General features: G+C 41.6%; 2 protein-coding genes across 3 annotated transcripts in view; both read left to right on the top strand.

The window, feature by feature from the left end:
- On the top strand, positions 1–10,180 carry LIN7C (lin-7 homolog C, crumbs cell polarity complex component). Of its 2 annotated transcripts, XM_079310107.1 has the most exons (6): positions 1–74; positions 3,449–3,567; positions 4,657–4,728; positions 5,069–5,278; positions 5,901–5,968; positions 6,721–6,880. In XM_079310107.1, the coding sequence occupies exons 1-6, from the start codon at positions 5–7 to the stop codon at positions 6,761–6,763; spliced, it is 582 nt and encodes a 193-aa protein (XP_079166233.1). In that variant the 5' UTR covers positions 1–4; the 3' UTR covers positions 6,764–6,880. The 2 variants fall into 2 exon arrangements, with proteins under 2 accessions (XP_079166233.1, XP_079166232.1); XM_079310106.1 differs by lacking the exon at positions 5,901–5,968 and having other exon boundaries at positions 6,721–10,180.
- A 3,542-nt stretch (positions 10,181–13,722) lies between these two features.
- Positions 13,723–27,986, top strand: part of LGR4 (leucine rich repeat containing G protein-coupled receptor 4) — a 66,171-nt gene continuing 51,907 nt past the window's right edge. Inside the window, exon 1 of the mRNA XM_079310093.1 lies at positions 13,723–14,343. Coding sequence (XP_079166219.1) covers positions 14,159–14,343 — 185 coding nt within the window. The 5' untranslated portion in view covers positions 13,723–14,158. The remainder of the gene's footprint in view (positions 14,344–27,986) is intronic.

Raw genomic sequence — 27,986 nt, 5'->3', positions numbered from 1 at the left:
CCCGATGCGTCACTTCCGCCGGGCCGGGCAGGAGGAGATGGCGGCGCTGGGCGAGCCGGTGCGGCTGGAGCGAGGTGAGCGCGGCCGCGGCCCGCCGGCGCTGCTGCCGCTCGGGGCTCTGGGCGGGCGGCGGCGGTGCAGCCCCGGCCCGGGACTGTCCGGCAGCCGCAGCCTGTCCCGAGCCCCGGGCTCACCCCCTGCCCGGCCCGGCCCGACCCGGAGCGGCGCAGCTCCTGCTGCCCTGCCCTGCCCTGCCCTGCCCTGCCCTTCCCTCCCGTGTCGCTCTCCCGGCTTGAGGCGCTGCTCTCGCTGCTCATTTGAGTTTTTGTGTTGAACAGCCTTCCGTCGCCGGGCCCGGCCTCTCGCGGCTCGGCTCTCTGCACCCCCTGAGGTTTTGGTCGCGGTTCATTTTTGCTGGGTTACTGGGTGCCTCTACACTTGTTCCTGATTGTCCTCTATTACCCTCTCACGTTTATGTTTTCACCCCATTTTTCCAATTTGTGTTGTTAATACGTGTAGTGTGTAACTGAAATTAAGAGCAAAACAGCTGAACTATAGAACATAGTTGGGTATTTTTGTGTAGTGTCTTTGTGATATTTATCCACAGTTTTTAAGAAACAACTATAAATTTCCTTAATGTGATCATCTGGTACTGTGTAAGGTGTTTATATAACAATATAGATTGGTTTGTTGGTATGTATTTAGGATAGTAGGGATTAGAAAATAAAGGTTACATGGGAAATTTTTACTCATAATGAGAAATCACGTGTTTGAAAATGAAGACAAGTAGGTGATTGAACGATCTGACTTCTCACTACCATTCCTGCTAGGACCACCACTTTTGCTCACTGTCCTAGATGTATTTTTGTAGGTGTGTAACAAACTGCAGGTGTTTAACAAACTGCACCCACCCACGTTATTTTTCTGGTGCTATCGTGTTAACCACTGAACTCAGTTTTTCTTTTTTTTGCCAGTCCTGCTTCCCATTCCAGAAGGGAGCCCTTTGTAATTGTGAGCTGGCTGGTAAACAGTGAGTTATGTAAGGTCTTTGCTTCACACTCATCTGCTCTCCCCTCCAAAGCTAATTAGGGCAGCTGCTTCAGCTCTGGATTAGTTGTGCTCCAAGCTCTGCACAGTTAAGACTCCTGTCCTTCACCTCATTACCCTGCCACTGTGCTCTGTCCATGAAAACAAATCTGCAGGGTTATTGGGGATCAATGAAACAAAAGAGCTATGTTGGTCTTTTTAAGAAAAGAGGAAAAAGAGAGCACCTTATAATGGACCTTATTTATAGAAATAAGTAACTGTTAATGGTGTGGGGTTGACTGCACATAACCCGATGATGAGTCATAATTGGCTTGACATCACTCATGTTGTTGGCATATAGAATAAGAAAAGAGGGAATAGTGTAGGGAATGAGCTGATTTAAAGTTGTTACCTTATGCTTACCACCGGGACAACTGGAAATTCTTGTGTCTTTTCTCCTCCAAGCTGCGTTGAAAACACCCAAATTCACCAGAGGGCAGGAATGAAACAACTGCTAAGATTTCAGTGATTCTTGCAGTTTAGTGGTGACATGTGCTAACTCTACATACAGCTTAGGAATCTGGAATATTTGAACATAAGTGGAGGTAGTTAACCAGGAGTATCTATTAGGATGCTGTGTTTTTTCTCTTTCTGTGTTTTGGTCACACATGCTTGGACTGGTAGCATCTTATTGCCCCCACATTCTTTTAGATTAAATGTTCCTTTTTTTCAGGATTTCAATCTAGTATCCATGATCACAAAAAATGATTTGTGAAGAGCAGCCAATTTGGTATAATAAGGAAGAAAAGGTGAAAAGGAAAGCAGTTTTCCCATTATTTATGCATTTGTTTTTGCAGTTTTATGGGTTGGGGTTTTTTTAATTGTCCACCTGTGGAGTTACTTCTACATCAATCCTTGTTGAAATCCCTCATTGGAACACTTCTGTACTGTTCATTTTGGTCTCTGGTGCTGAACAGTTGCCTGAGCTATAGTGTTTATGTTGGGAGGAAGACAGCTTTCAGCTGATCATATTCCAGCTGGTAATTCAGGAGGAGGCAAATTGCACCAGCACAGTAGTCAAGCTTTTCTTGCAAAATGAAAGAAGATGTGTTTTGCCCCTTATTCCCAGCAAAATTCTTTTTCCTAAAGCAATATAGGTGGGATAAGATTGAATATTCAGCTTTTGATTGATAAGTTTGATGGTGTCCTGTGCAGTAGAAGAAAGTTGTGTTCAATTCCACTTCTACAGTGATATAATGGGATATAATGGCTGTGTCCTGCCAGTGAACTTCACCCTAATTGCAGAACCTGCACCCCACTGCCTTTTCATCCTGGTACATAAGTACTCTCTTTTTACAGCCATGTTTTAGAAATTCATGGCTATGGCATGTCCTCTGTGATGATGTGATACCACTGAGTAGACAGATGTGCATTCACATGAAAAATGTGCACCTAGAGATTAATTGCAAAAAAAAGAAAATAATGCATTTATAGCACAGCAGTATCCCAGACTTCATTCTAAAATGATCTCTCCATTATTTTATATAGTAGATTAATCACTGCTTTTTTGTCTTTGTGATAATGATAGTAATCCTTTCTGTCTGCTTTTTCTAGAGACTGTTCTAGTTCTGTTCAAGAACTTCTGTGCTTCAGAATAATCACTGATGTAACAGTTTGGAAATAAGAGGGATGTGAATGTATTCTACTCTTCTGGCACTGTCTAGAGAATTTGATGCCTATCTTGAGTCATACTGGTCTGGAATCAAATCCTTTGTGGAGTTCAGTTTCACAAAGCAGCATTTATAAGAAAATGGGCAATGTGAAGTCTTAGGGACTAGTTTCAAGAAACTGAAAGAGGTTTGGGGTTCAGTATTCTAGACTGGAGATAGTGTTTCTCAGCTGAGACCATCAAAAGGATTTCTGTTGGTTTTATAAGCACTTGAGGAGGGAAAAGAAACAGGTGAGGTAGTTCTCAGCCCTCTTCTAGGGGAAATATGGAGTTTACCTTATTGAACTAATGTTTGAATATAAAAGGGATGTTGGCATATTTGATAATATTATAGCTGGTGTTAACAAAATGCCACCCACAGAGTATTATGAAGTATACACTACCAATACTGTAATACACATACCAATATTTCAGTCCTTTGAGGAAAAATTGGATTGTCTTTGCAATATGCATGTCTCAGTGATAGTGCCAGATATGTTATAGGGTTGCTGCTATGCTTGATTTATAACAGGCTGAAAGAACAGTGTTTTATTGTAGAATTTTATAAATACATAGTTTTATGGGTAATGAAACTTAAAGCTTTGTTTTAGTATGCAAGTGCACACACACATGAACTTAATTTAAAAAAAAAAAAAAGACACCTTGAGATTCCTCAGGCATTCCTCATTACAAGTGCTTTATTATTTTTCATAGACATCTGCAGAGCAATTGAATTGCTGGAGAAATTACAGAGAAGTGGGGAAGTGCCACCACAAAAGCTACAGGCATTGCAAAGGGTGCTTCAAAGTGAATTCTGTAATGCTGTAAGAGAGGTAAGTTAACTTGATGTAAGCAGTTACCTGCAGTTAAAAACCAGTATGATTTACTTTTTCCTTTTTGTACTCAGTGCAAAAGTGAACTTCATAAAGCTGTATGTTAATTTACAGAGCTGAATAGAACAAGCCTTATTTTTAAGTAATTTCAGAGTAAAATAACTGGGGACACCATAAGTGTATAAAATAATGTCTTAGTAGCAAATCACTTCTGAAAGGTTATTTTGAGAGTCTGTCCTTCCTGGGAGCTAACAGGATATTATCCAGTTGGCATGTAAGAATAGATAAAGTACCAATTGTCTATGTTATTTTTAAGCCAAATCCATGCCATCTTTAGGTGGAGTCTTGTGCCACCTCATCTTCATTCCAGGTATTGGAGGCCTTAAGGTGATTGGATGTGCCTTGCTATTGCTGTTGCTTATGTTAATACTGATGATAACAGCTGGAATGGTTTTAAAATATCTATTTGTAGACACAGGTGTCATCTTGATGTTTTCATGCTTTTGAGGACCCTGTACTTACTGCTTAGCAAGCACAGATGGTTGGCAGGGAGATGAGAAGATGTGGGTTAGCCTTCAGTGCAAGCACCTCCTTAACTTTAGTATTCTTATTGTCTCTGTGTTTTCAATCCTATTTTTTCTTAAGATATTCAATTAATTGCTAAAGTTGAAGAAAAATTTGGGAGTTTGTGGGGAGAGATGGGCTGTGAGCAAAGCCTTGAAGAGCTGCCCTTAAGTGTTTTTGGATGCATCCATATTGAAGAGCTCCAGCTTGAATCCAGCAAGAGAAAACAGTCAGCATGCCTTGAGCCAGGTGTGCACACCTAGCCACAGCCATTTCCAGAGTCCTGGTGAAGTCTGAATCCTGTGGAAAGAGGGAGGACTTAGGCTGAGACTGAGCAATAAAGATGCTGAGAGATCTGTTTCTTCATAGAATGTTAGATTGCCTGTTCTTGTTGTGAATCAGGGAGTAACATTAGAGCTGCGTACTTGTAACTTACACAGCTTTGAGTTGTGCATGATATTTTGTTATATTAGCTAAGCAGAAAAATACTGTTTTACTCATTCTGAAACTGTTTTGTCTCTAAAGGTGTATGAACACGTATATGAAACTGTGGATATCAGCAGTAGCCCAGAAGTTAGAGCTAATGCAACAGCAAAGGTAAAAGTCAAAGTATAACTTGAAAAAATACAGTAGTTCATTACTTCAGAAGCTTTATAGAAAATTCAGAAGAATGTTGTCTAGATGTCTGATAAAATGGATAAGCTTGACAGCTTATTAAAAGGTATAGCAAGACTTGTTTTGGAATCTCATTTATTCCAATTTTATTCTTGGATTTCTGAATTTTTCATAATAGTGTTAGTATGTAGGGAATTAATTGTCTCATTTGTCTTAACATTTAAGTGCTTTGAGATAAATTACATTTTCAGTCTGCTCACTGTGTCTAGCTAAAGGGACTGTATTTAATTTCTTATAAATGAGAAAATCTTGTTTCTCACAGGCCACAGTAGCAGCATTTGCTGCTAGTGAAGGTCATTCTCATCCCAGAGTGGTCGAACTACCCAAAACTGAAGAAGGTCTTGGCTTCAACATTATGGGAGGCAAAGAGCAAAATTCTCCAATTTACATCTCCCGAATTATCCCTGGAGGTATAGCTGACAGACATGGAGGCCTGAAGCGTGGAGACCAGCTGCTTTCTGTGAACGGAGTGGTAGGGGCTGGTTTCTTTCCTTTATGCAGCAGTAACTGCTTGTTTCCACTTGAGGGAGCACACACAGCACACGTGGCACAAGCTCGTTTTGTCTTCTAATCTTGGCAGAATACTTCCTTTCTGTCCTCACAGAACAAGTTTGCTTAGGTTTCTGTAGAGTAGTGTGCATTGAGAGTTTTAGGATTATGCTTTGGTTATCTGTCTCAAAAAGGAACTGTACTATCAGTATTTCAGATTCTGAGGGATTATATATAAGAATTTTGTAACATACAAACTGCCTTTTTCATCAAAGCTCATGATGCAGTTTTTTACTAATACAGTTTTCTGCACCTTGTAAGGTAGGTAATAAATTATGCCATGTTGGTTTTGGCTGACCAGATTCTCATTTTTCCCAGTAAAAATGCTACTGCATGATGAAAGGTGTAATGCATGGAACTGCAAGGTGGTGTTACCTTGTGTGGTACTTTTTCCTTCCACCAGTTTTGAGCTGAACAGCCTACACATCCACTTGAATAACAAAAATGCAAACATTCAAATGTGTGTGTTGTCTAAGTCTGATAGAAGAGAAATAACTTGGGGTTTTTGTTAACTGTTGTTTTTCTTTCTGTAAGTAACTTTATAGTTACGGGGAAACCCTCCAATCAACAGGTACATCACCTGCCTTCTAGCTTCTAATAGCACCAGTGGGAGGTAGGCTTGGGGTAGTCCTGTCATTGTGTTTAATTGGGAGAAATAAGTTTTGCTAATTAAATATATGCTGACCAGGAATGTGTAATTGGGTGCAGTTTTTGAGAACCGTTGGTAAAAAATTGTAATTAGGTGAATCTAATATAATTCTAAGAAATTCTGAGAGTTTTTTTTTAGTAAAGAATTTTTATTCTGGTCTTCCTGAGCTGGGTTAGGCTATTGATAATCAGTTTAGAGGAAATGAACTTGAATGTCTTGGGTGTGCTGAGAGACTTGGAGCACTAAGATAAGCAACACATTGCATGTTAGTTGCTCCACTGCAAGCATCCAGTGTTTTGCCTTGTTGTGATGCAAGGTAACATCAAGAAGGCAGCTATCTTGCAATTGTCTCTGGTGATTTATTAAGCAAATTAAAATGGATGCAAAAGAAGAAAAATAATACTAAATTTTAAGTAAGTATTCTCCTGAAGCTTTTGATTTTTGAGTGTAATTTCATAATTGACTACGGTTATCATTGCAGAATTTAATTGTTCAGCATAAATCTAAACAAGATTTTTACACTATTCTTTTACTAATTAGCATTTTTATCATCCCCTCTCTTGTTTTGTTGCAACATAAGTCCTGCAATTGCATCTTGAATATACAGTTTTGCAAGCAGAGTACATATAGATATAACAGTTTGTATAGAATTGTACAAAGAAATGAAGAGTGTGTTTCCAGTTGTTTCTGTGCTAATGCTGGTTCGTGCCCTGCAGAGTGTTGAAGGCGAGCACCACGAGAAGGCAGTGGAGCTGCTGAAGGCAGCCCAGGGGAAGGTGAAGCTGGTTGTGCGCTACACACCCAAAGTCCTGGAGGAGATGGAGTCCAGGTTTGAGAAAATGCGATCGGCAAAGCGAAGGCAGCAGAACTAGCGCTGGGCAAGGGCTGAAAGACAAAATATATATTGCTTTGACATGTTAAGAGTTTCTCTGTGACTCACTTGATCCAATGCCTGCCATAAGACCCTGTCCTTTTCATAGAACCATGGGACAGTTGAGGTTGGAGGACTAGATCCAGTCCATTCCCCATTCCCCAGTCAGAGAAGGGCCAGCTAGAGCAGGTTTCTCAGGAGTGTGACAAGCTGACTTCCTAGACATCTCTAAGGATGGAGACTCCAGAAGATCTCTGGACAGTCTGTTGCAGTGTTTGCCTCTCCCTTACACTATGAAGATCCATTTCTATGTTTAAGTAGAGCTCCTGGTATTTCTACTTGTGCCCACTTCCTCTTGTCCAGTCACTAGATTTACTAGGAGGAGTTAGGCTCTTCCTTTACTCCTCCCTTTCAGGCATTTACACAGGTTGGTAAGATCACCTGAGCCTTCTCTTCTCCAGGTGAGAGAGACAATCCCAGTTCTTCCAACTTCTCCTTGTCTGTAAGATACTGCAATCACTTAATCACCTTTGTGGCCCTTAACTGGATGCTCTTGTATGCCCATTTCTGTATTGGACTGGGGCTAAAACTGGACCTAGCACTTGAGCTGGAAGAATCCCCTCCCTCAGCTTGCAGGCAGTGCTCTTTTCAGTGTAGAGCAGGAGACTGGGGCTTCTTTGCTGCAAGGGCACGTGGTGGCTTGTGCTGTTCTCTGCAAGGCTGCTTTGCAGCTGCTCAGTCCCCCAGTCTGTACTGGAGGATGAGGTTATTCCCCCCAGTGTAAGACTTTGCACTTTTCTTTGCTGAATTTCTTGAGACTCTTGTTTTCCCCTTTCTCCAGCCTGCTGAGGTCCCTTTGAATGGTTTGCTGAGGGTGTGATCTGTGCCACCCCTGGGTTGTTAATAAAATCATTCTAGAGTGTGGCCCCCAGTGCAGGCCCTGGGGTGCACTGGCAGTGACTGGCACCCAGCAGGACATTCTGCCACTGATCACAACAATCCTCAGCAGCTCAGCCAGTTTCAGAATGTCTTCAGTCTCCTTGTGCTTCACAGTTTAGGAGGAATGTGTAGGTTTAGAATGGCTTAAAATGCCCTGGAAAAGCATGTATGGTGATATTTCTATTGATTTTTTTTAATAAGTCTTGTGTCAGACTTTTAAGCAAGAAACTGAATTTACAGGTTTTTCAAAGGCATTTAATAAGATATAGTTGTACAGTCAGCATCCTTTTTTTTTTTTCCTGTTTTCTTTTGACATTACTTAGCATAGAATCTTCCAGGAGTTTTGCTAACTGATTTTTGAAAAAAAAAAAAGAAAAAAGAAAATTCTTATATAGCAGTATTTTGGCACTTTTCTTAAGAGTATGGTGTATGTCAACTACAAAATGTAATCACAATCTACTGTGTAGCTGATAACAATACCAGATTTTGTAATGTTTTTGGTAAGTACATTGTTTTTACACTTCTGCTAAATTATAATTCACTACTCTGGAAATTTTATTACCTCTCCTGTAAATAATTTACAGTTGATGTTCTTATGTAATGATGTTGTAATAGCCAACATTTACAAATTTGCAACAATCATTCCTGTAATTTACATTATTTTGTACTAATTTAAAGCAGTTATGGGGAAAAACATGATTGCTGTATGCAGTTCTGGATAGACTCTAGATGTATTTTTATATTGAGAAACAGAAGATATATAAATGCAGTGCAAAAGAAACCCAGATGTTTCCCTGACTTTCTGCTGTGTAAAAGAATTATTCATCTTAATTGTCATACCATTCTTGTCTTTCTAGTACCTTTTATTGTAGTCTTATTTGCATATTGAATGTATTGGTTCTGCAATTGTTAGTACCTAAATTACTGATTGTTATTGTTCTAAGACTAAAATGTTTTGAGTCTTATATGCCAGGTTACTGTGACATGTGAACTTGTCTGGGGCTTTTGACTTGGGGGATTCTTGTTTGTACTACAGAAGTACCAGATCATGGTAGCTAAATAAGGACATCTCCTGTAAACAGTTACTGTCTTATCTCATGTATTCTTGATGTGGCATGGGTTTTGTGTGCCATTTTGAAAAGTTCTGGGCAGAGATCCATTTGGAAACTACCAGGTTTGATGTTGTACTTACATAGTTTAAGGTTTGGGCTTGATTTGGGTTTTTTTAACCTTCACCTTTTGAAGAATTAACTTCATTGTCTACTGGGTATCAGTTCCCTTGTATGGCAGCTATGAGTACATCCTAATTGACTGTTAGTAATTTGATTTTTAGAGGCCTAAACTGAAAAGTACAGTTCTTGCTAGGTGGCTAATCCCTAGTCTTATTTCACATGAACCAATATGTGGAAGAAAGGAAAAGGTTAGTAATCTAAAATTGACAGCTTGAAGTTTGTGCTTTGTCAGTTGATCTATTTGGAAAAAAAAAGTGGTTGCTATTGGCAAGTGAGAAATGTGATTGCTTTCTGCATGTTTGTAAGCATGGTAAGCCTGCAAAGAGCAGTTTGGGAGATACTGGTAATTTGAAAATGCAGTATAAGTATTTATCAGTTAATGACATTGAGCACTGAATTGCATGGTTGGTTTATGTCATAGGCCCTTTCAAAAGGCCTCATGTTACTGATACAACCATGCTGTTGAATTGTATATTTTTATGGAACAACTAATGTTTAAAGTATTGAGACCAAAATCACTAGTTAGACCAATTGTGGATGTGTTTTAATTTAATTGTTAATTGGTAGAGATATGTTATAGAGCCATATATAAATATATATATATTACAGAAAGGTATGGATCCAAGATAGGAATGTTCATTTTCAAACTGTATCCTTTGTATTACTGAACAAGAAGTATGTTTTGTTACTCTAATGAAATATTTACTGCAGCTCTAGCTGCTAAATGCAGTAGCATTTTCATTCTGAATTGTAGCATTTGGTTATGGTTTGTCAACTACTAAATGTGGAGAGGTGTATCTGGGTGTATAAATAGTACATGTAGAATCTGATAAAATGTTTTTCAATTGCAGTAACAAAAAAATCAGTAAGTCAACTAATTAATAATCATCTTTGATACTATGAGAACCCTTTAATAGTAAGGAAAGGGTCAATTAAAATACTCCAAGAAACTTGATCTCTTACTACTGACTGAGCAGTGCCTGTACTGTTAGTATGCAGTCCCTACACACTACTCACACTTGGGTATCCACATTAAGAAGAGGTACCATCTCTGCAAGTAACTTCTGCATCTGATGCTGCTGTGAAGGATCTTTGAGTTTTATCAAGAGAAAAATAAAAACTCAGTTTCACACATGTGTTTGTGTGTTTTTCTTCCGACTTCCCATTTGGAGTGCAAGCTGCAGACTGCTTTAATTGGCTGGTTACATAGGGCATAACATAAACACCTGCATGTGTGTGGGCATCCAGAGAGAGAAAGCTGGGGTTTCTCTCTTCAAATCTGGGACTAGTTCATCTCCTGATTGCTTTTGAATCTCCCCTTTTCTACCCAAGGTTTTGGGATTTGCTGGAGAAAAAGAGGGCTGTAAATTAACTATAATAGTTTGAACTTTTTTGCATTTTTGAGAAAGCAGCTGAATGAACTCCAAGATGCATATTATTCTGAGTCAGGTACTATCTTTTAGTTGTTTGAATCAATTATCTCAAGTAATGAGATACAAGTTGTCCTTTGAAAAATTTACAGAAATTCAGTAAGATTGTTAGCAAAATGTTTCTGAAGTTGTGAACTGAGATTAACATAGGAGAAAATGCTTCAGTTTTTAATGTAAAACAAGTTGAGGTTCTGTTGATTTTGTATTTTTAATCTAGTAAGCTGGACTGTGCATTGAAAATACATGGAGGAATATTATGTGAAATTTTGATGTAGATGATTGACCCTACCACAATGACTTTTTTTTTCCAATCATTTTTCTGAAATTTTAAATCATTTCTGTATTTCTGCTATACCAAGGTTTGAATCTTTACCTTCATTTTCTTAACAAAGCTTTGGACTTGGCTGAGCCTTTCTTTTGTCACTTGTCACCTGAAGTGACTTTCAGTTCTACTTCAACAGAGTAAAAGTTTCAGCCTTTTTTGTGGGAAGAAGTATACTTCTATTTTCAAGAGAGCTTGCTTTGTCAGTGCAGCTATTCCAGACTGTTCTTTTTCCACACACAGCAGCTCCTTGTTTAATTTCCTTGTGTCATGGTTTAACCCCAGCCAGCAACAGCCAAACCCAGCACACTGTGTAAGTAGAATCCAAGTGTTAAGTGAATTTCCCAGCAGTATGGGGCTAAATAACAGCAGCAGCTTTTGCACATGATGCTTCTTCACACTGAGCTTTGGCTTAATCCTTCAGGTCCATTTCTAGCCTATTGGAGCATAAAAATTATTTTTCACTAGACAGAGATAAAATTTAAAGCTGTTCTAAATGGCATACATTTCTGTGTTTACATATGCACGCTAACCTGGGTCTGGGCAATCCTTAGGGAGGGAACAACCCTTGGGGCACATCCTGTCACATTAGCATTTCTGATGTAGGATAATTTGGATGTGTGAAACCAGGGATGAAACACCTCACCTTGCAGGAGTAACACACTGACTTACCCCAATTTATAAATGAAAACCTCCATGCAAATCCCTTTTTTTTTTTCTGTAAAGTATAATAAGTTTGTGAAAGAAAATGAAGTTTTTATCATGACATGATCTTTACACTCCCATTCACCTACCATCCTCTCATGGCACACTCCACATCAAGGAATTCTCATGCTCCAGTCTACCTTCACTTTGTATTTATTTTTGTGTCCACGCTTAATCTGCATCAAATTCCACATCAAACTCCCATTAAATCCAAAGGAATTCATGTCCCTGAAATGGGATTTTTGTCAGAAGTGGCTACATTGCTGGACAACGTGGCAATAGAAGAAAAAAATCCAGTGTCCATACTTCTGTTCTGGGGACATTACAGGGTACCACTGCTGCCATACCAAGCAACCTCCATGCTACTATTTGTCTTCCAAAATCCAAACAGGCACTGAGGGCCATTTCTGCTCCCATTATCTTTGGTTAGTGAAGTGAGACTATTTGCAGAGTGAGTGTAACTGCTTTGTTATTTTTCTTTGCCAGCAGTAGAAGGTAAAGGTAATTTTTTCTTATGGGGATTGGTTTGGATCTGTTTTCTGAAGTAAGTTGGGAGAACTCCTTTACATTTTTTCCCCTTCTATTCTGGTTGCTGCTCCTCCACTGCTATCCCTGAGCACAGGCATGAAAAGTGACATGAACGCATGGTGTCTGTGACCCTGACATTTCTTAGAACAACATGGCTTTGGCAACAGCATTTCTCTGCCAAGATCGGCTGGGGAGGACAAAAGATTACCCTCTGTCTGTACTTTTATGGCAAAGTTTTAGCACACAGTGGTAGATTCATACTTTTGGGCACATCTTTACACTGTAACATAGGACAAAGTGCCACCAAGCCGTGTGACACCCTTGCAGAGTTGTTTTTTCTCAGGATTAAGGGCTCAGTTCCCCCCGCTCCTGGCTTTAGGGCAGTTTGGCAGAGCTCTGTGTGCACACGGTGGTGTGTACATCCCATTTCCCTGCTGCAGCAGGGGCCGGTTCACAGCCACCGACCCCTTTCTGTGCTTCTCCATCATTTATGTGAATGCCCCAAGGGTACCTGCCGGGGTGTGTCGGTCTGTAGTGGGCCCGTGTGGGTGTTGGTGGGGTTTAGGTTGGCTGCACAGACACCTGCCTGGATGTGGCTCAGGCTGTGCAGCCGGGCAGGCAACTCCGCAGGCGAGCTCAGAGCATCCACATAAAACATGCAAAAAGGCGCTGTGGGTGTGCACCAGACGCGATCCCGGGTTGCTGTGCTTTCTTCAGCCTGCTCTGCGGGCTCAGAGCCTCCTGTGGGATCTGGATCACAGTGGGACAACAGTGAGAGCCCTCATCCTGTCACCCAAGCGCCGCTGTGACATCCCGGTGAGATGTGGCTGCACGGAGCGCGGTGATGAGTGAGCTAATGCAGCAGGCTTGCTCCCGGAGGAGGCTGCAGGTTAGAAGCATCCAAAGGAAAGCATTAAAAAAACAATAAAAGCGATGGAGGGGACTAAGAGCGATAGACAGGGTTCGGTTTTGTTTAGGAGAAAAGGACCCAGACTGGCGCAGGTTTGGTTGCAATGTATATATTGTATAAAATCCATGTACCACGGCAGTGTTTTGTGTGGGAAGGAAGCAGCTTCTTCCAAAGCAAACCGGTTCGGAGAAGAGCTTGTGCTGCCGTCCCCGCTGCTTTGGGGACAGGAGTGTGAAATGCCTCTGTGTCCCTGAGGCACAAGGACGGCACGGCCCGCTGTGCTCATTCCAGGGACGGATGTGCCGTGCCAGCTGGAACCCCCAGCACCGGAGCCTGAACGGGGCTGCCCTTCTCCCGCTGTTGATGGGGCCTTGCTGGGCCCAGCCGCCCGCACGCTGCTGTCGCGGCAACGCTAGAGCTGCAAATGGTGTCCTGAGGCCACCACGGCGCTGCCCTCTCCACAGGCCCGCCTGCGCCCGTTTCCGTGCGCTCCGAGCCGGGGGCCCGCGGGTCCCGGGGGCCCGGCAGCGGCCCGGGGCGCGGCGGCAGCGCGGCGCTGAGAGGGCTGACCCGCCCGACCCCGCCCCCCGCGCCCATTGGCTGCAATCGAAGCGTTATTTGCATATTCCCGCCCCGCGCCAGCTGTGAGCCAATGGGAGCGCGGGCGAGGGCGTCTTATTAGCATGCTCACCTCTGCCCACCAATGGGAGTGTGGGCGCGGCCGCCTCATTAGCATGCCCACCTCTGCCCTGGGCGCGGAACCTGCGTGGCTGCGGGACCGAGCTGAGCTGCGGAGGGGCGGGCGCTCCGAGCGGAGCCGCGGCTGCGGACCGAGCTGAGCTGCGGAGGGGCGGGCGCTCCGAGCGGAGCCGCGGCTGCCGAGGGAGCGGGCGCACGGCCCGGCACCGCCTCGGCCTCGCCTCCCGCTGCCGGCGGGGCTGAGATGAGCGGCGGCGAGCGGCGCTGCGGGCTGTGCACGGGGCAGGCGGGCGGCGGAGGGCTGGCTTCCCGCTAAGGCAGCCCCAGAGCCGCGCCGCGCCGTACGGAGGAGCCTCTTTATTTTGATTTTTGATTTTTTGTTTTTGTTTTTTTTGGCCGTCGTTGTTTTTGGTGGTTTTTACACGTTTTCCCGGCAGCCGGCCGGCTCGGTAGGCGGAGGGCGCCGGCGGAGAGCCGCAGGCCGAGCCTAGCCGGGCCGGGGGCCGGCGAGCCCGGCGATGCGGTGTCTCGCTCTGCTCGGCCTCGTCGCCTGGGGCCTGGGGAGCTGGGCCGGCCACAGCGGCGGAGCGTCCCCGCCGCCCTGCCCGGCCCCCTGCAGCTGCGACGGCGACCGCGGCGTGGACTGCTCCGGGCGGGGGCTGGCGGCCGTGCCCGCGGGACTCAGCGCCTTCACGCACGCCCTGTGAGTCGGGGTGGGGGCCGGTGTCTGTGTGTGTCTGTATGTGGTTGGTGGTGGTGCGGGTCTGACCCCGAGCTCGCCCTGAGGCCTCCGGGCCGGGTGGGCTCAGGGGGATCCCCGGGCCGGAGGGATCGGCCCTGGCTGTGTGGAGGCTGGGGAGCCGCTCGGGCCCCGGGGGAGCCGCTAGGGCTCGGTGGTTCGGTGCCGGTTCCCGGTGCCGCCGGGCCGCGGGGGGAGCTGCTGCCCGCACATGTGTGCGGCTCGGCGTGCTCTCCTCGCCCCGGATCGCCTTTCTCCCAGTTCTGCTCTGGACAGCAGTTGCTAGGCTGGCCGGTTTCCTCACAAAGGTTTCAGCCCGATGAACCGTGAGCCTGGTTAAATGCGGTGCCTTGGCTTCGCTAAAGCGCGGGGGAGCCGTGAGATAAACCAGAGAAACCGAACAGCGAACTTGATGAGTTTCGCTCCGCAATGACGATAAACATAAACCCTTAAAACATTCAATCCCCTGTTCTACGATAATGTTGTAAAGCAGGCAGAAACTTGTAGATCTCGTGTGGAGTTTTGGTAACTTTAATAATAAAATTTTAATTGAGGAATGAGCGCTGCTCTGCAGAGACATGACCGAGGAGGGATTTGCAGCTTTCAATACGTTAGCTTTGCTAATCCACAAACCTGTTAAGTTTCACAATAAAACCTGTCAGTCTTGCCCCACTTCTCAGCGCAGATTTCACAGGGTGGAGCAAGGTCTAGTATGGGCCAGTGGTCAAGTCTGGTATTACTAAAGCTTTGCCGTGTTTACAACATACAGTACAGCACACTGCAGCAAGTGATGGGGCATAGTTTCAGGTCGGTACTGAATTGCTATTTTGTCTGCATAAGCAGTGGTCTATGCCTTCGAAAATTGCACTTTTTTTCTTTTTGTTTGCTCACACTTAATATGCCAAGTGTATTCTTAGTTACTGGATGTTTGGTTTACTGAGGAGGTTTCCAATTTCTCCTACATATTTGGATTGGTTCTTTTAGTGGCTCAGGCTGGGTGGAGAAAGATTACTGGGCCTTTTTTCTTGTGTAATACTTGATGAATGCTAGAAGTTGCAGGTCTCAGTTCTTACCTGTGCTTGAATATTTTGTTCCTATTTCTGTGTTCATAGGGTTTGTGGTGTTTCTCCTGTGGCAGAAATAGTGGTTTCTGAGTGTTTGGGTTAGAGAGTTAGATGCTGCCATCGTGAACCCTTGAAATTATTGTCTTCTTTTTGCTCCATAGATAAGTCAGGAAAGTTACCCACATTAATAAAGTGCTTGAAGTCTCTCTGGTAAAAGCTGCATTTAAGCATAATATTTTATGGCTTCTGTATTGTCTGGCTATCTTATGAAATGGACTGGTGCATCCCCGAGTGTCTGCAACATGACAGAAGTTGTCTAATGGGCACGAGTTGCCATAGCCAACACCCATTAGAGATGAGGCTACCAGAGAGTTTCAGTTTGCAGGTTTCTCCTTGCCGTGCAGGTAAATTTCACACAGCCAGTGTGAGACTTATGGCAAAAGTGAGAGGAGACCTGCACGTGCTTCAGTGTATTTTGGAATGAGTCTTTGTAGGTTTTGATTTTATACTCTTTCAACTTGAGAAGAAACTTTGTTGAACTCGAGAAGAATCCATCTGATGCTGTGGCAGTGGGGAGGATACTCCTGATCCCCGTTTGTGTATAGTTCCTGCTTCCTTATTTACAGATGGAAAAGAAATTGATGACTTCTGGGCTTAACTGGTATTTCATGTAGGGAGGCCAATAGAAGTTTATGGTATGTAGAAGACAATTTTGGAGGCAATAAAATAAACTCACTTTTGACCTGCTTGAACTGCACAACGTACAGTTTTGGCAGAGATGCTGAGCTGGTTAGTGTGGAAGAAGACACAGAAATAAAATCCCAGCCCTACATGAGGTGTTTGTCTCATGGCAAAGCACCTTAGCTGTGTGAAGAGAAGAAAACTTTGCTGTGCTCTTCAGTGCCAGGAAAACCCCTTAGCATTGCTAGAGGGCTGGTTTTTGATTATAGCCATGGCAGCAGAGAGACTGTAGTGTAGAGATGGCTGAAAGAATGTTACAGCTGATGTTCTGTGATACTAAAGCAAAGGTATGCCTAGATTTTTGATTTGGCCATGACAGCAACAGAATAAAACGTGCTCACTGTTAATGTTGGCAGTGAGTGAGTTCCAAGGCAGTTGAGAATTACAGAAGGAACCTGGTATTTCATTTTTACTAGTTCTGTTTTCCTGAAGTCTTAATTTCTTTGTATGGGGTCTAATCATTTAGCCTAGTTTCCCAGGTGCTGCCGTGAATGGTCGGGCAGGGGTTTCTGTAGAGCCTTAAAGGCACATCCTTACAGAATACCCTTCACATTCCTTATTTCTGTTTATTCAGCTTACTGTGGTGGCTTGAGAGCAGAGAGAGGGGCTGGTGTGATGGTGGGGAGTTATATTATTGCCAAAGTATGGTGAAGTCTCTTGAGGATAATTCTATCAGACCAGCAGCTTTGAAAAGATGGAGTATCTGGTGACTGCCTTTGAGTGACTTTGAGAGGTGATATTTGAATAAAGCTGTCCCAGCTGCAGGCATCTCAGTGAAGAGATTGTTGGGAGATGTACAAGTGCTCAGAAAAGACAGGTGACAGCACTCAGTTGGGACTTGAGGGGATGGATGGGGAGGAACTCGGAGGGAGTTGGGGTGACATGACCAAGGATAATTGCTTGATACTTTTACTGTAGGCAACTGTTTGTTCTGCATAATTTAGGTAGGTGTTTATGTAACTCTTAATTGCCATCTGCCAGTTTTTCTGTTTATGAAGGTTCAGTTTTCTTGGTTGCAAAATAACTGTCTGTGCAAGTGGTGCATGTGTGCATGTGCTAAAATATAAAAATGGTTTTGGTTGGGTTTTTTTCAATGCTGTATGCTCCTGATTTTTGCTGTGATGTTTCACGTGCTATGTTCTAGTAAACTTCATGCTAGTGGCTGGAAATTGTGGTAAGGCTTCTCAGGGATGTCAGTTTGAGAACTCAAATTCCAGTTTGGAGGGTTTAATACTGGTATGAGTCACGTGCAGGAGATTAAAAGCAAATAATTCTAGATAATTACTTTTGCAGAGTTCTTTCATGGGCCTAGTTGGCTTAGGTCTTGCCTGACAACCATGAGGAGTGTAGTCCCTTCTCAGTGCCTGCTATTGTATTTTAATGAATATGAAGCAAATGAACAAAACAATACAGATAGTTTTCATTCTAGTGCTTCTTGTGTATATTTACAGGGTAGGGTCCCTTGCTTTAATTTTACTTTCTTTGAGTTGTGAAAGGTTGGGGGGGGGCTTAAGGATGAAATTGTTGTTTTGATATTTTGGGATTTTTGGTGATGTGATGGCAAGTTGTAATTCTATACTTCTTTTAGAAAGACACAGTCATGTCATTTCAATTTGAATGTTCCTATAAATCAGCAGAAATGTTGTTATATTTGTAGAGGCCCATGAAATCCCACAGACAGGAGGGGTATTTCAGTTTGCTGAGCATTCAGTGATTCCAGCAACAGTCTTTCCAGCATATATCACCCAGGGATTGTGGTCTTTACCTTCATTTTAAACTGGCCAATTTTTCTGTCAGTCTTGTAAAAAAGTAGATGCTTTTAGGTAACATACATAAAGTGAAGCTGTTGGTGTTTCAGAGTTGGTATCAAATTTTGTGTTTTCCTCTTTATCTTTTATCCCTCCACCCAAAATCCCCAGTCTTCTGCCACAGCATGTAATTCTCAGGTATTTGGGATTTATTTTGTATGCTGAGCTAATTTTTGTCAGCAATATATAATTTCTTGTTTGATGCTTGCTAGCAGAGGCTTGTAAGTGTGATTTTTGGGGAATAAATACTAAGAAAAAGCATGGAATAAAGTTGGACTTTAGTGTAAGCAAGTTTATGCTAGTAAATAATTACTGTTTCAGTTCTTGTGAGGAATTTGCTAGTAACTATCTACTTGAGAGGGAAAATATGGAAGCTGTAATATACGGACTAAAAACCAAAACAAAACTAAAAAAAAAAAAACTCCTCTGCAAGGATCTTTGTTTTGAATTCTACATCTAAGCCAGCAATTTTTGCAGAACACAAGCTCTTATTTACCCAGAGAAAATTACTGGCCTAGATTTCGGGAGGGCTGAGCACCCCTGTCACATTTTAGAGAGCATGGTAGCTGCAGGGCTCTGGGAGTATCTGTGGATGTCAGATGCTCCTCAGCCACTCCGTGTCTCCTGAAAGCTTGTTGTGCACATCAGCCTCTTGTTGGGAATGGGTGGGAGCTGATCTTGTTTGTGTTCCAGGGGATTTGCCAGCAGCCCGGGTTTGCCTACTCCTTGTTGTGAAGCAAGGAAGGGAAATGGATGGGGCTGGTTTGCTTCAGCAAGGCTGCACTAAACTTCATGGCCAGCAGTTACCCTGTTAAGGGTGAATGTGTTTCAGGCAGCAGCTCTCTGCTGCCAAACTGTTGTTTTGGGTCTCTTTGTGGGAGAAGCAGAAAGTCAGAAATAGCTTGAGGAAGATTTAGAGAGATTTGTATGATCCTAGAAATAGGAGACAAAGGTAGGAGAGGGTACAGAAGAGCAGAAGCAGCCATTCCCTACTTGAAGAAACTTGTACATTGAACAACAGAATTTTAAATGTTACCTGACCTTTGCTTACAGAGGTATCAATAGCATGTCATGGATTAGAGGCCATGCTCTTCCCCTGGCTGATTAACCATCTGCTTCCACAGTGACCCAGGATTTTGCTACAGAGAGGTACTCCTGTGTAGCTTTTCATTTCCACCTTTCAGGTACTGTTGCAGTTTCTGATAAGATGTTCTCAAGCTTTGGCCTGGAAAGAGATTTCTGGTCATGTGGAGTTGTTCCCAGTGCACTCACACCTCTGCACAGCTCTGGAGAGAGCTGCTGATATTCCCTTTGCTGGTGGGGGCAGCTGGCTGCATTGATGCAGAATTGCAGGCAGTGATGGTTGGCACAGGGCTCACACAGGGCAGAGGAAGATCTTGGTGTTACTGTAAAAGTACTGTAAATATGTCTGAGAGCTTTTCTTTCAGAATCAGGCCCAGATTTATTTTGTTTCAGATAAATAGATATAAGGGTACCTGGAAAGTAAAATTAAATAATGAAAAAATGGCCTGTAATGTACCTGCAAAACAGTTGACCTTTTTGCCTTTTTTTTTTTAAATTCATGTTCCTATCAGTGAGTTTCACTGGAGCTGAAAGTTTCCAGTATTTTCAAATCATATGTCATTTTTTAAAAATACGTACTTAGCAGAACCCATTTTATTTTACTCTTGAATTTTTTAACTGTTACAGGATTGTGACAAGGTCAGCACTTTCCACCTCCCAGAAGCATACTCCTGTTGCTGAAAGAGTAAGGGAAATCTGTATTTCAGCTTCACCACGAATTTGAAGGCACAATGATATTATACATCTTACAAAACCACAGAGAGGACTGTAGTGATCTCAAAAATAACAGTTTAAAGTTGGTGTCTGAAAACTGCTGTTGAATTTGAATGGATAATAGCCAACTGATGGCATTCTGCACAATAGCAGCCAATATGATAACAGTTTTTTAAAAATACAGACAGCTATTTTTGATCAGGTGATATTGATATATATTCCCTGGTGGACTGTGGCCTGACATCTGTGAGGGATATGTTTGATTTTGGGAAATAAGAATATCACTTTAGGAATTTTTATCAGCCTCTTTTTCTTCCTGTGTTTTTTTTAATATTTGGTATTTGCTGAGTTAAAAGGAAGTCATATTTTTCTTTGGTGGCCAGTTTAGTCATACAGTATGTTTGGAGTTAGTAAAACTTCGGCTAAGTTTTGAACTTTTTTTTTTTTTTTTTTTAAACCTACTAAAAGGTATACTATTAAATATATTTTATTTGATTTATGTCTTCTCCATATGGTCTCCATAGCATGGCAGAAATAAACATTGTTTCCTTAGGTTTCCTTTGTGTGTTTTTTGCATACGTATCTGGTGAGTGCAGTTCATTAAGGATACATATGAAGTAATGAATGTGTGGAAGGTAAGAATGATATCTTAGAATTGAAAAAAGTTTCTCATGTTTCTCAAGTCATAGCAGTTTTAAAGTATTCAGATGTTTGTTGGTATAATCTCAGACAACTCTAAAACATTTAAGATTTGTTGCTGAAATTTGATGTTTGGTGTGCATCAGTATTGAGGTTTTTTTGCTCAATGTTCAAATTTAATGTTGATAAATACATGTAATTAAAAATCTTTGTTTATAACTTGTCACCTTTAGGTAATTGAGACAGTGGTTAGTGGCTTTTGAGGACTCAGTCTCAAGATTTTGCAGAGTAAAGAGATATGTGAAATAATTTCTGAGTCCGAATTTTTTTGTTTTGTTTTTGATCTAAAATCCAAATTAAAATATGAAAGTTAAAGTTTTCCTTAGGACTAGGAAATATGTTGCAAAAACTAGGAACACCATCACTTTTTTTCAGATGTGGTAACTAATTTCTGCACGCTTTGCATTAAAAAAGGAGCAGCCTCAAAGAATTATGGTCTGGAAGATGGGATTGAAGTCACACAGAAGTTCTGTCTATGGGGCAGATTCTAAGAGAGCAAGTGCTAATGATGTACTGTGGAAAAACCCACCAAAATGAAGAAAAATCCAAAGTCAGGTGAAGTTGTGGAGTTGGGTCCTTGGAGAGTAAACAGGCATCTTTCCAGCTCTCATTTGAGCATTTTCTTAGAGAAATATGAATGCTTTTTTTCCCCCCTTTTTTCTTTTAAAGTGATGTGTCTCCTCCTTTTCTCTCTCCTACCAGTTATGGTGAAATGCTAGGTCTTGCAAGGACTTTCTTTACCCTAAAAATTTTAAGCAAATATGTCTGGACTTTTAAATGGTTCCACGATTAGTAGTGAATCATAAATGAATGTGCAATTTCAGAGGTATGCAGGGAGGCCTAAACCTGTTTAGTTTAACTTAATGATGCTGCAGATGCAGTTGTATATTTTATAAGGTTGCTCTCTGAGAATGTGTTTGAGTTGGGGAATTTTGCCATTACCTTCCTGCCATCTGCCCCCAGATTAATGGGCTGACCCAGTGGCCCGGTGGGGAGAGCAGCAGGCTGTGCTTTCAGCAGGCATGTCCTGACAATGGGAGCATATGGGCTGTGTCACTGCCACCCCTGAGAGCCATTGTGGGGCTGCAGGGCTGGCTGGTGAGCTGCCATAGGCTTTGCTGAGAGCAGTCAGAATGCCTTTGCTGAAGCTGCTGGGCTCTGCCTGGCACTGTTCTGTGGTGGCACAGGAGCCCCAGCCATGCAGTGCACTTCACTGTGCTTGTTTCATTCTTCTCTGTGATATATACAGTGTTTTCCCTCAGTTTGGGCACTGTGGGGGTTGGTGTTTGGTGTTCAGCAGATGCAAAAGACATGAGCACAGGTGTGGATCCTTCTGGGATGTGCCTGGGGGTTGGCTTCTCCTGTGTCCATTGCTTCCCCTTTCACAGCACAAAGTGGCACCCACTGTTCTATCCAAAGCAGGACTTGGCAGTGTGTTAGCTCGTAAAGGGAGAATTTGGTTTTCCTGCACTCAGGGCTTGTGGCAGGAAAGCAGGACAGTTTGCTCCTTTTGCTGGTGCAAGTCAGGAAAGGATGTTTGGGGAAGCTTGCTGCTCCTGGCTGGCAGAAGGAGTTGGTGGGGTGTAGCATCAGTCCTTTCTTTGTTACTAGAATTTGATTTACACAATAAACTGACTATCCTTTTTAAAACTTTGTCCCATGTTATTTTAAAAACAACTCTTACTTGAGAAGTTTCTTTGCTGTTTTCTAAATGCTGATCCAGATTAGTAGCAGATGCAATTTCTTCATCTGGAGAAGTGAGGACATTGGAAGCTGTGACTTTGGAGTGCAGGTCTCTCTGGTGCAGTGGGTCATTCTGTCTGGAAACATGCATGGTGTTTTTCATGTGGCAGAGCTGCTGGATCTGTCCTTCACTGCACTTGTGCATGTAGAAGCTGTCAAGAGGTTGTAATTTTTTTCAAGTGCCATGGTTGGAAGCCCTAGAAATATATTGTTTTTTTAACTGGGGGAAACCTTTCTGAGACTGGGGGACATGCTTGTAGTAGTGCTCTGAGCAATTCTGTGAGCTGCTCCTGCAAATTAGGAGTCCTTTAACCTACTGAAAGGAGCCCTGCACTGTTTGGAAGATAGATGTCTGGAAGACTTAAATGTTCTTTAAGGGAAGTTTGCAAAGCCATTGCCAGCAGCAACCTACATATTTCTTGTTCATCTCCTTTATTTAGAGTTTCACTCAAGCACCTGTTCTCTTGAGACACGAAATGCTCACCATGCTGGGTGTCCTCTTGGGCTCTTGGTGGCCTTCCTGGAATTAGCTGGGGAGAGAAAAGGAAATGCTCTTTACTAAGAGTCCTACTCTGAGAATATGGTTACTGATGATTTGGGCCTGCAAGGCTTATGCCTTTTGGTAGTGTTTTGCTGCTGCTGGTTTTAACATTTGGGTTTAAAAAAAAACAATGGAAGTGGAAGGGCTAATATTGACCAAACTGTTAATGTTTTACAGAACCTAGTGTGAATCTTGCTGGGGGTAGAAAATCCATGTCTATTGCAAGGGCAAATCTTGTTTCTGTGTTACTATTGCTAAATGTTTACTGGAGTCATTGTATCTTTTCAATATCAGCTCAGTCATTTATTTAGCATTTACTTGCTGTTGCTTGACATTTTTTTGAAAAATGTAGCTAACTTGTTTATGTGTTGTTTTTCTTTACCTTGCTTGCTGCAAAGGCAGGTCTCTAGTTTTCAGACCAAAAACGTACATTATGTCAATGCACAAGGGGATCAAGCAGGGATTTAATTTGTTTTTGGGATAATAAGTGGCAGTTGTTTACTTCTTCAGCAGAATACTTTGCAGTATTGCAGCAAGACCGGTTTTTCCTCCTTAAAACTCTTCAACTCTCATGAGCAACTACTCCAGTAAAGCAAGTCTGTGTATTCAAAAAGCATGAAAACAATAATGTATCTGAAGTCCTGCTTAAGAATAGGCTGCTTGCACTGTGATTGTATCTTCACTTGCACAAAATAATTTTTTTTCCCCTCATAGCATGAATGGGAGAAATTTTGTAACAAACATCAGATAAATATTCAAATACCCTTTGTATTTGTTTCACCAGATGTATTCCTTATGTCCTTCAGGCAAGGTACATCACCTGGTCTGGGTTTGTTCAGTGCCTTCAAGAGCAGAGAATAGAGGAATAATAATGTAAACATTAAAAAAAAAATTGCCATTTTTCATTGAACTTGCCTCAGTGAATTTGGTACTCAGTCAGATTTATTTAATTATAAAAAGGTCAAGGCTGATATTGTTGGCCACTTTACTGTGTAAATTGACTTTCCAACCACTTTGTCCTTTGGCAGCTTCTGTTTCATCTCTGGCCTCCAAATGCCCATAACTTTAGAGGTACTGGAGAAACTGAGGATTCTACAGTGTTTATGATGCATGTACATATTTCAGAAAAATACACTTCTTTCAAAAGATGCTACATTAGCTGCATTGTGCTGTTACTGAGAAAAAGAACAAGAATTATGTAGTGCCTACTGTCATCCCATGTGCTAAGTAAGTTTGAATTGTTGGTGCCTTCCTTGAACTGTCAAATTGAAAAGTAGTTTCTTAAGAGAACCTAGAACTCTGTGTGAATCAACAGGCAAAGTGTAGAGGTAGTTTGCATCTCTAATTGAAAGAAAGAAAAACTGTTGAGTAGTAGCACACTGCCTTGGCATTTCAGCACTGCTCATATTTGTTTTCAAGTAGAAGCTTTATGTATGATAAGGGTGAATTCTTTTTAGCTCTGTTGTACATAAATGGGAATCTGCAGGAACGTATGGATATCTGGTTTAACAACTTAATCTGAGGGCTTTGCTAAAAGGGTTAAGAGTGACTTAAAAAATGTTGAAGTTTGGTAGAGGAGACAGGTTCTTGCAGCAGAACAGTGCTAGCAGATGATTCTTTTGAGGCAGCAGATGTCTTAACTATTCATATCTGCAAAACTATTGGGAAAGCCTTAATATCTGTCATTGTTAGAGATGTTGCTTAACTCCTTTGGGACCTCAAACATATAGCCTCAAATGGGATTACTTCCTAACCTGTCCCTATGAAATAGTCTGTCTTTGGTTTAGGTCTCCCTGAAGTGCATAGGATATTAGAAATGCAGGATATTGCTGCATATTAGCTTTGTATTTTTATATTTACAAGAAGTTAATACAGTGTAATTTCAGAGAATATGTACAGATCACCAGGAGCTTCAGCCAATAATCACTGCATGTGTAGCTGAACACCAGCAGCATATTTTAAGCTTTTTTAGCTGTTGCAGAGATAGCATCTCTGGAGAGATTAATAGCAGTAAGTAAACTGTTGAATCCAGGGTTGCAGAATGCAGTTTAACTGCTTTAGGTTTCAGCACACTCATTTAATTACTGGGTTACTGGAGGTTTTCTCTGCTGTGGGGAGTGTGTGTGTGTGTGAGGGAAAATGTGAACGTTTATACAAAGAGCTGTGAATGAAGTTTGGGGATATTGCCTTCATGTTGCCTACACAATCCCACTTTATATTATCCCTGCCTTAATTTCTTTCAGGAAGATTGTGGAGTCTTGCTATCACTTAAATTCAATTAATCATTTCAGTGTTCACTTCCCCATGTGATTTAACACACACAAGTTTAGTTATTCTTTTCTGGCCTAGGGAGAGATTTCCTTCCAATAATTACCTTTACTGCCCTTTGCACTTCTGCACATTAGTTTGTTTGGAGAAACATAGTTGCTTGGTAAGCAACTCCAAACAAGGCAGTGCCTGGAGCTGTCTTGGAAACATAAATTATACCTTTTAAATATCATGTTAAGCTTCAGTTTGCAGAAAGTAAACTACCAGATGTACTGAATAAGCAAGCTCTAAACATTTCTCCCTTAACTTAAGGCCCATGAGTTCAGCAGGAAAGCACCAGTTCACACTGCCCTTCAATACTCTGTTGGGACAATGCAGGTACAAAGGAAAAGACATTCAGGTTACCTAATAACAGCCATTAATTCAACCTTTCTTTCTCCTGGCAGCTGTTTAGTCATACAGTATTAAAATGCATTTATAAGATGAATGTGGTGCAATGCTGCCAGCCAGATTGCTCCTATGCTAGCAAAGAAATCCATATTTAATCTTGTGGAAATTTTACAGGAATATATCCTTCTGTTTGCCTTCCATGATGACCTATTTAATGCATAGTATGGATGAAAGAAAAGGAAATGCAAATAGTAAAGGCCAGCAGGGATAAAGTGCATACATTCTTTGTTAAAACCATTTTTATTTTAATTCAGTGGTAGTTAGAAGAGAGACTTTCTTGAACTGTATGGTACAGAATTAGTTTTCAAGGCTGTTTTATTTGCAGCATTTATTAATGTATATGCTGTGAAAAATACAGTCTGGTATGTCTGGGATGGGTTGCTTTACTCTACTGTGTTTACTATAAATTGTCCTTATATCTAACTATTTTGTGGTAAATATAATGAAAAGTAGCAAAAGGTTTCATTTGTCCTGAACCTGTGAATATTTAGTGTTCTTATAAAATGGAATAATTATTTAACTCTACTGTTAATGACACTGTTATTGTGTATGTGGAAAAAAATAAACTGTTTTAACTAGAGAAAGCTATGCATGTTTTAGAATAAAACTTTCTTCTTCATTATACCCTGGTGTTTGTTAAAAAGCAGAGAAAAAGTGATCATGTTTTGTGTGTTTCCTCACCTTTCCCCTAAGGTGGTGTCTTATGCCTCTAATCTGATCACCTGTCCCTCAACTAAAAGTTAAAATAAATTGCTGCATCTGCTTTGCATTCTTCAGATGGGGAGTGAATATAAAATACATTGTTATTTGTGGTGGAATCTGACATTGTAACTGCAGGATGTTATTTTATTTGTTGCATTAGCAATAGCTTGCCAGTTTCAGTAGTAACCTTTTCATGCTGTAAACTTTCAAGGAATTAATTTATTTTTTTTAATGTTATCTTCATAGTTTTGGAAATTGGAAAAAGGGGTGTGTTAATGGAAGTAAATAATTAAATTGGTAATGAGGAAACAGGCTGTCAGTAGCTTTAAGGTGTCTGTGTTAGGAGCAGGTTTCAAGCTGCACAGCAAGTTCTACTGGCCTTGGTTTAGTGATCCAGTAAAATTCATAGTCTCTCAAGGTAGGAGCCAGCCTTCCTCAAAACAAGTGTGAACAGGGCAAGCCAGATCATGTTATTAATGGAGCTTGGGAAGGATGCATTTTGTCCAGCTTGTAAACAGTATAGTTTTCCTAGTGGGAATTTACATTGGTCAGTGGCCTTTGGGTGAGATCTAGAGTGTATTCCCTTGCCTGTGGAATAGTTGTGATGATGTCAAAATATGCCCATGTTTGTCCTGTGGAGATAACCAAGGAGACAGTGTTCATAAGCCAAGTTTTTGTGTTGGAGTTAATCTGTAAAATGCATATTGCTGAGAAGATTCATGTACTGTTTCTGTCTATAAGCAAGCTAGAAATACATGCAGGTTACTTGAGTGCCTTCTGTGGGTACTTGCTTTTAGATCACACATGAATTAGATTTATTTGTATAAAAATGAATTCTGTGTACATGATCAAAGCTGACAAGCTTTAATCTCCGTTGCAGAGTGTGGACCAGCTAGTTAATTAAAATCTGATCAGTTTTAAATAGTGTAGTCTTTCAAATACTGAGAACAAAGTTAAACTGAAGAGAATCTTTTCAAGAAAATCACTAGTAATAAGTGCTTCCTTGACCTCTTTTATAATTGCAAGTGATGGCTATTGGTGCTTTTGGGTAGAGAGTTTCTGTGAAACATTTCATATGTTTGTATACATTTTACTTAAAATTTTAAAAATATGCTAAGTTTTTATTGGCTCATCTTGTTGGGTCAGCGATAGTAAATATTACTAATTTCATTCATGTTAGGGCAGAATCCAGAAGTCCAGAGCTGCCCCTCTAAATTTGATTAGCACAACTGTTCAGTTGTTGTTTCCTGTGTTTTAGTTTATGGCTGTATTTGCTTGGTTTGGTTAGTTGTTTTTGTTTGTTTGAGGGTTTTTGTTGGTTTGTTGTTGTTGTTTGACTGGGGGGAGTGTTTGTTTTTTGACAGCAGCAGGTCAGACACTGAGCCATGCAACTAGTGAGTGGCAAAACCTCATCCTCATGTGGGCCTTGGTTGCACAGGGTGGATGGAGTCCTGTCATGCTTTTTTATATTGCATTGCAATGGCATATTCTCACATTATATTGCAGTTTTATCAGATATTCTGGCAGTATTCTTATCAGCTTGATATGAATTTGGATTGTAGCTGCTGTATTGGATGTGCTTAGGATGAGCGTTCATGTTGGTTTGAGAATGTAAATTACTTTTCTTGCTCTTTGCTGCCAGAGAAGAGTTTCTCCTGAGCTGCTGTGGTAAATAATCACAGGAATTGTCAATAATGTAACAGAACTTGAGTGCAAATTCCTCTTTTATCAATATTCAGCTCTGTTAAGGTCAGTGATACAAGACATTTAGATAAAGGCTTACAAATAGGCTTT

The sequence above is a fragment of the Erithacus rubecula genome (assembly GCF_903797595.1).
Source record: "Erithacus rubecula genome assembly, chromosome: 6".
NCBI lineage: Eukaryota > Metazoa > Chordata > Aves > Passeriformes > Muscicapidae > Erithacus > Erithacus rubecula.
The sequence above is the reverse complement of the archived record's forward strand: the minus strand, read 5'-3'. Positions and strand labels throughout refer to the sequence as shown.

Bases quoted from the DNA above. Each gene is read 5' to 3' on its own strand.
- LIN7C (XM_079310106.1), top strand. From the start codon at position 5: ATGCGTCACTTCCGCCGGGCCGGGCAGGAGGAGATGGCGGCGCTGGGC. The intron at 75-3,448 runs GTGAGCGCGGCC...TATTTTTCATAG, and splicing joins GCCGGTGCGGCTGGAGCGAG to ACATCTGCAGAGCAATTGAA. The intron at 5,279-6,720 runs GTAGGGGCTGGT...CGTGCCCTGCAG, and splicing joins TGCTTTCTGTGAACGGAGTG to AGTGTTGAAGGCGAGCACCA.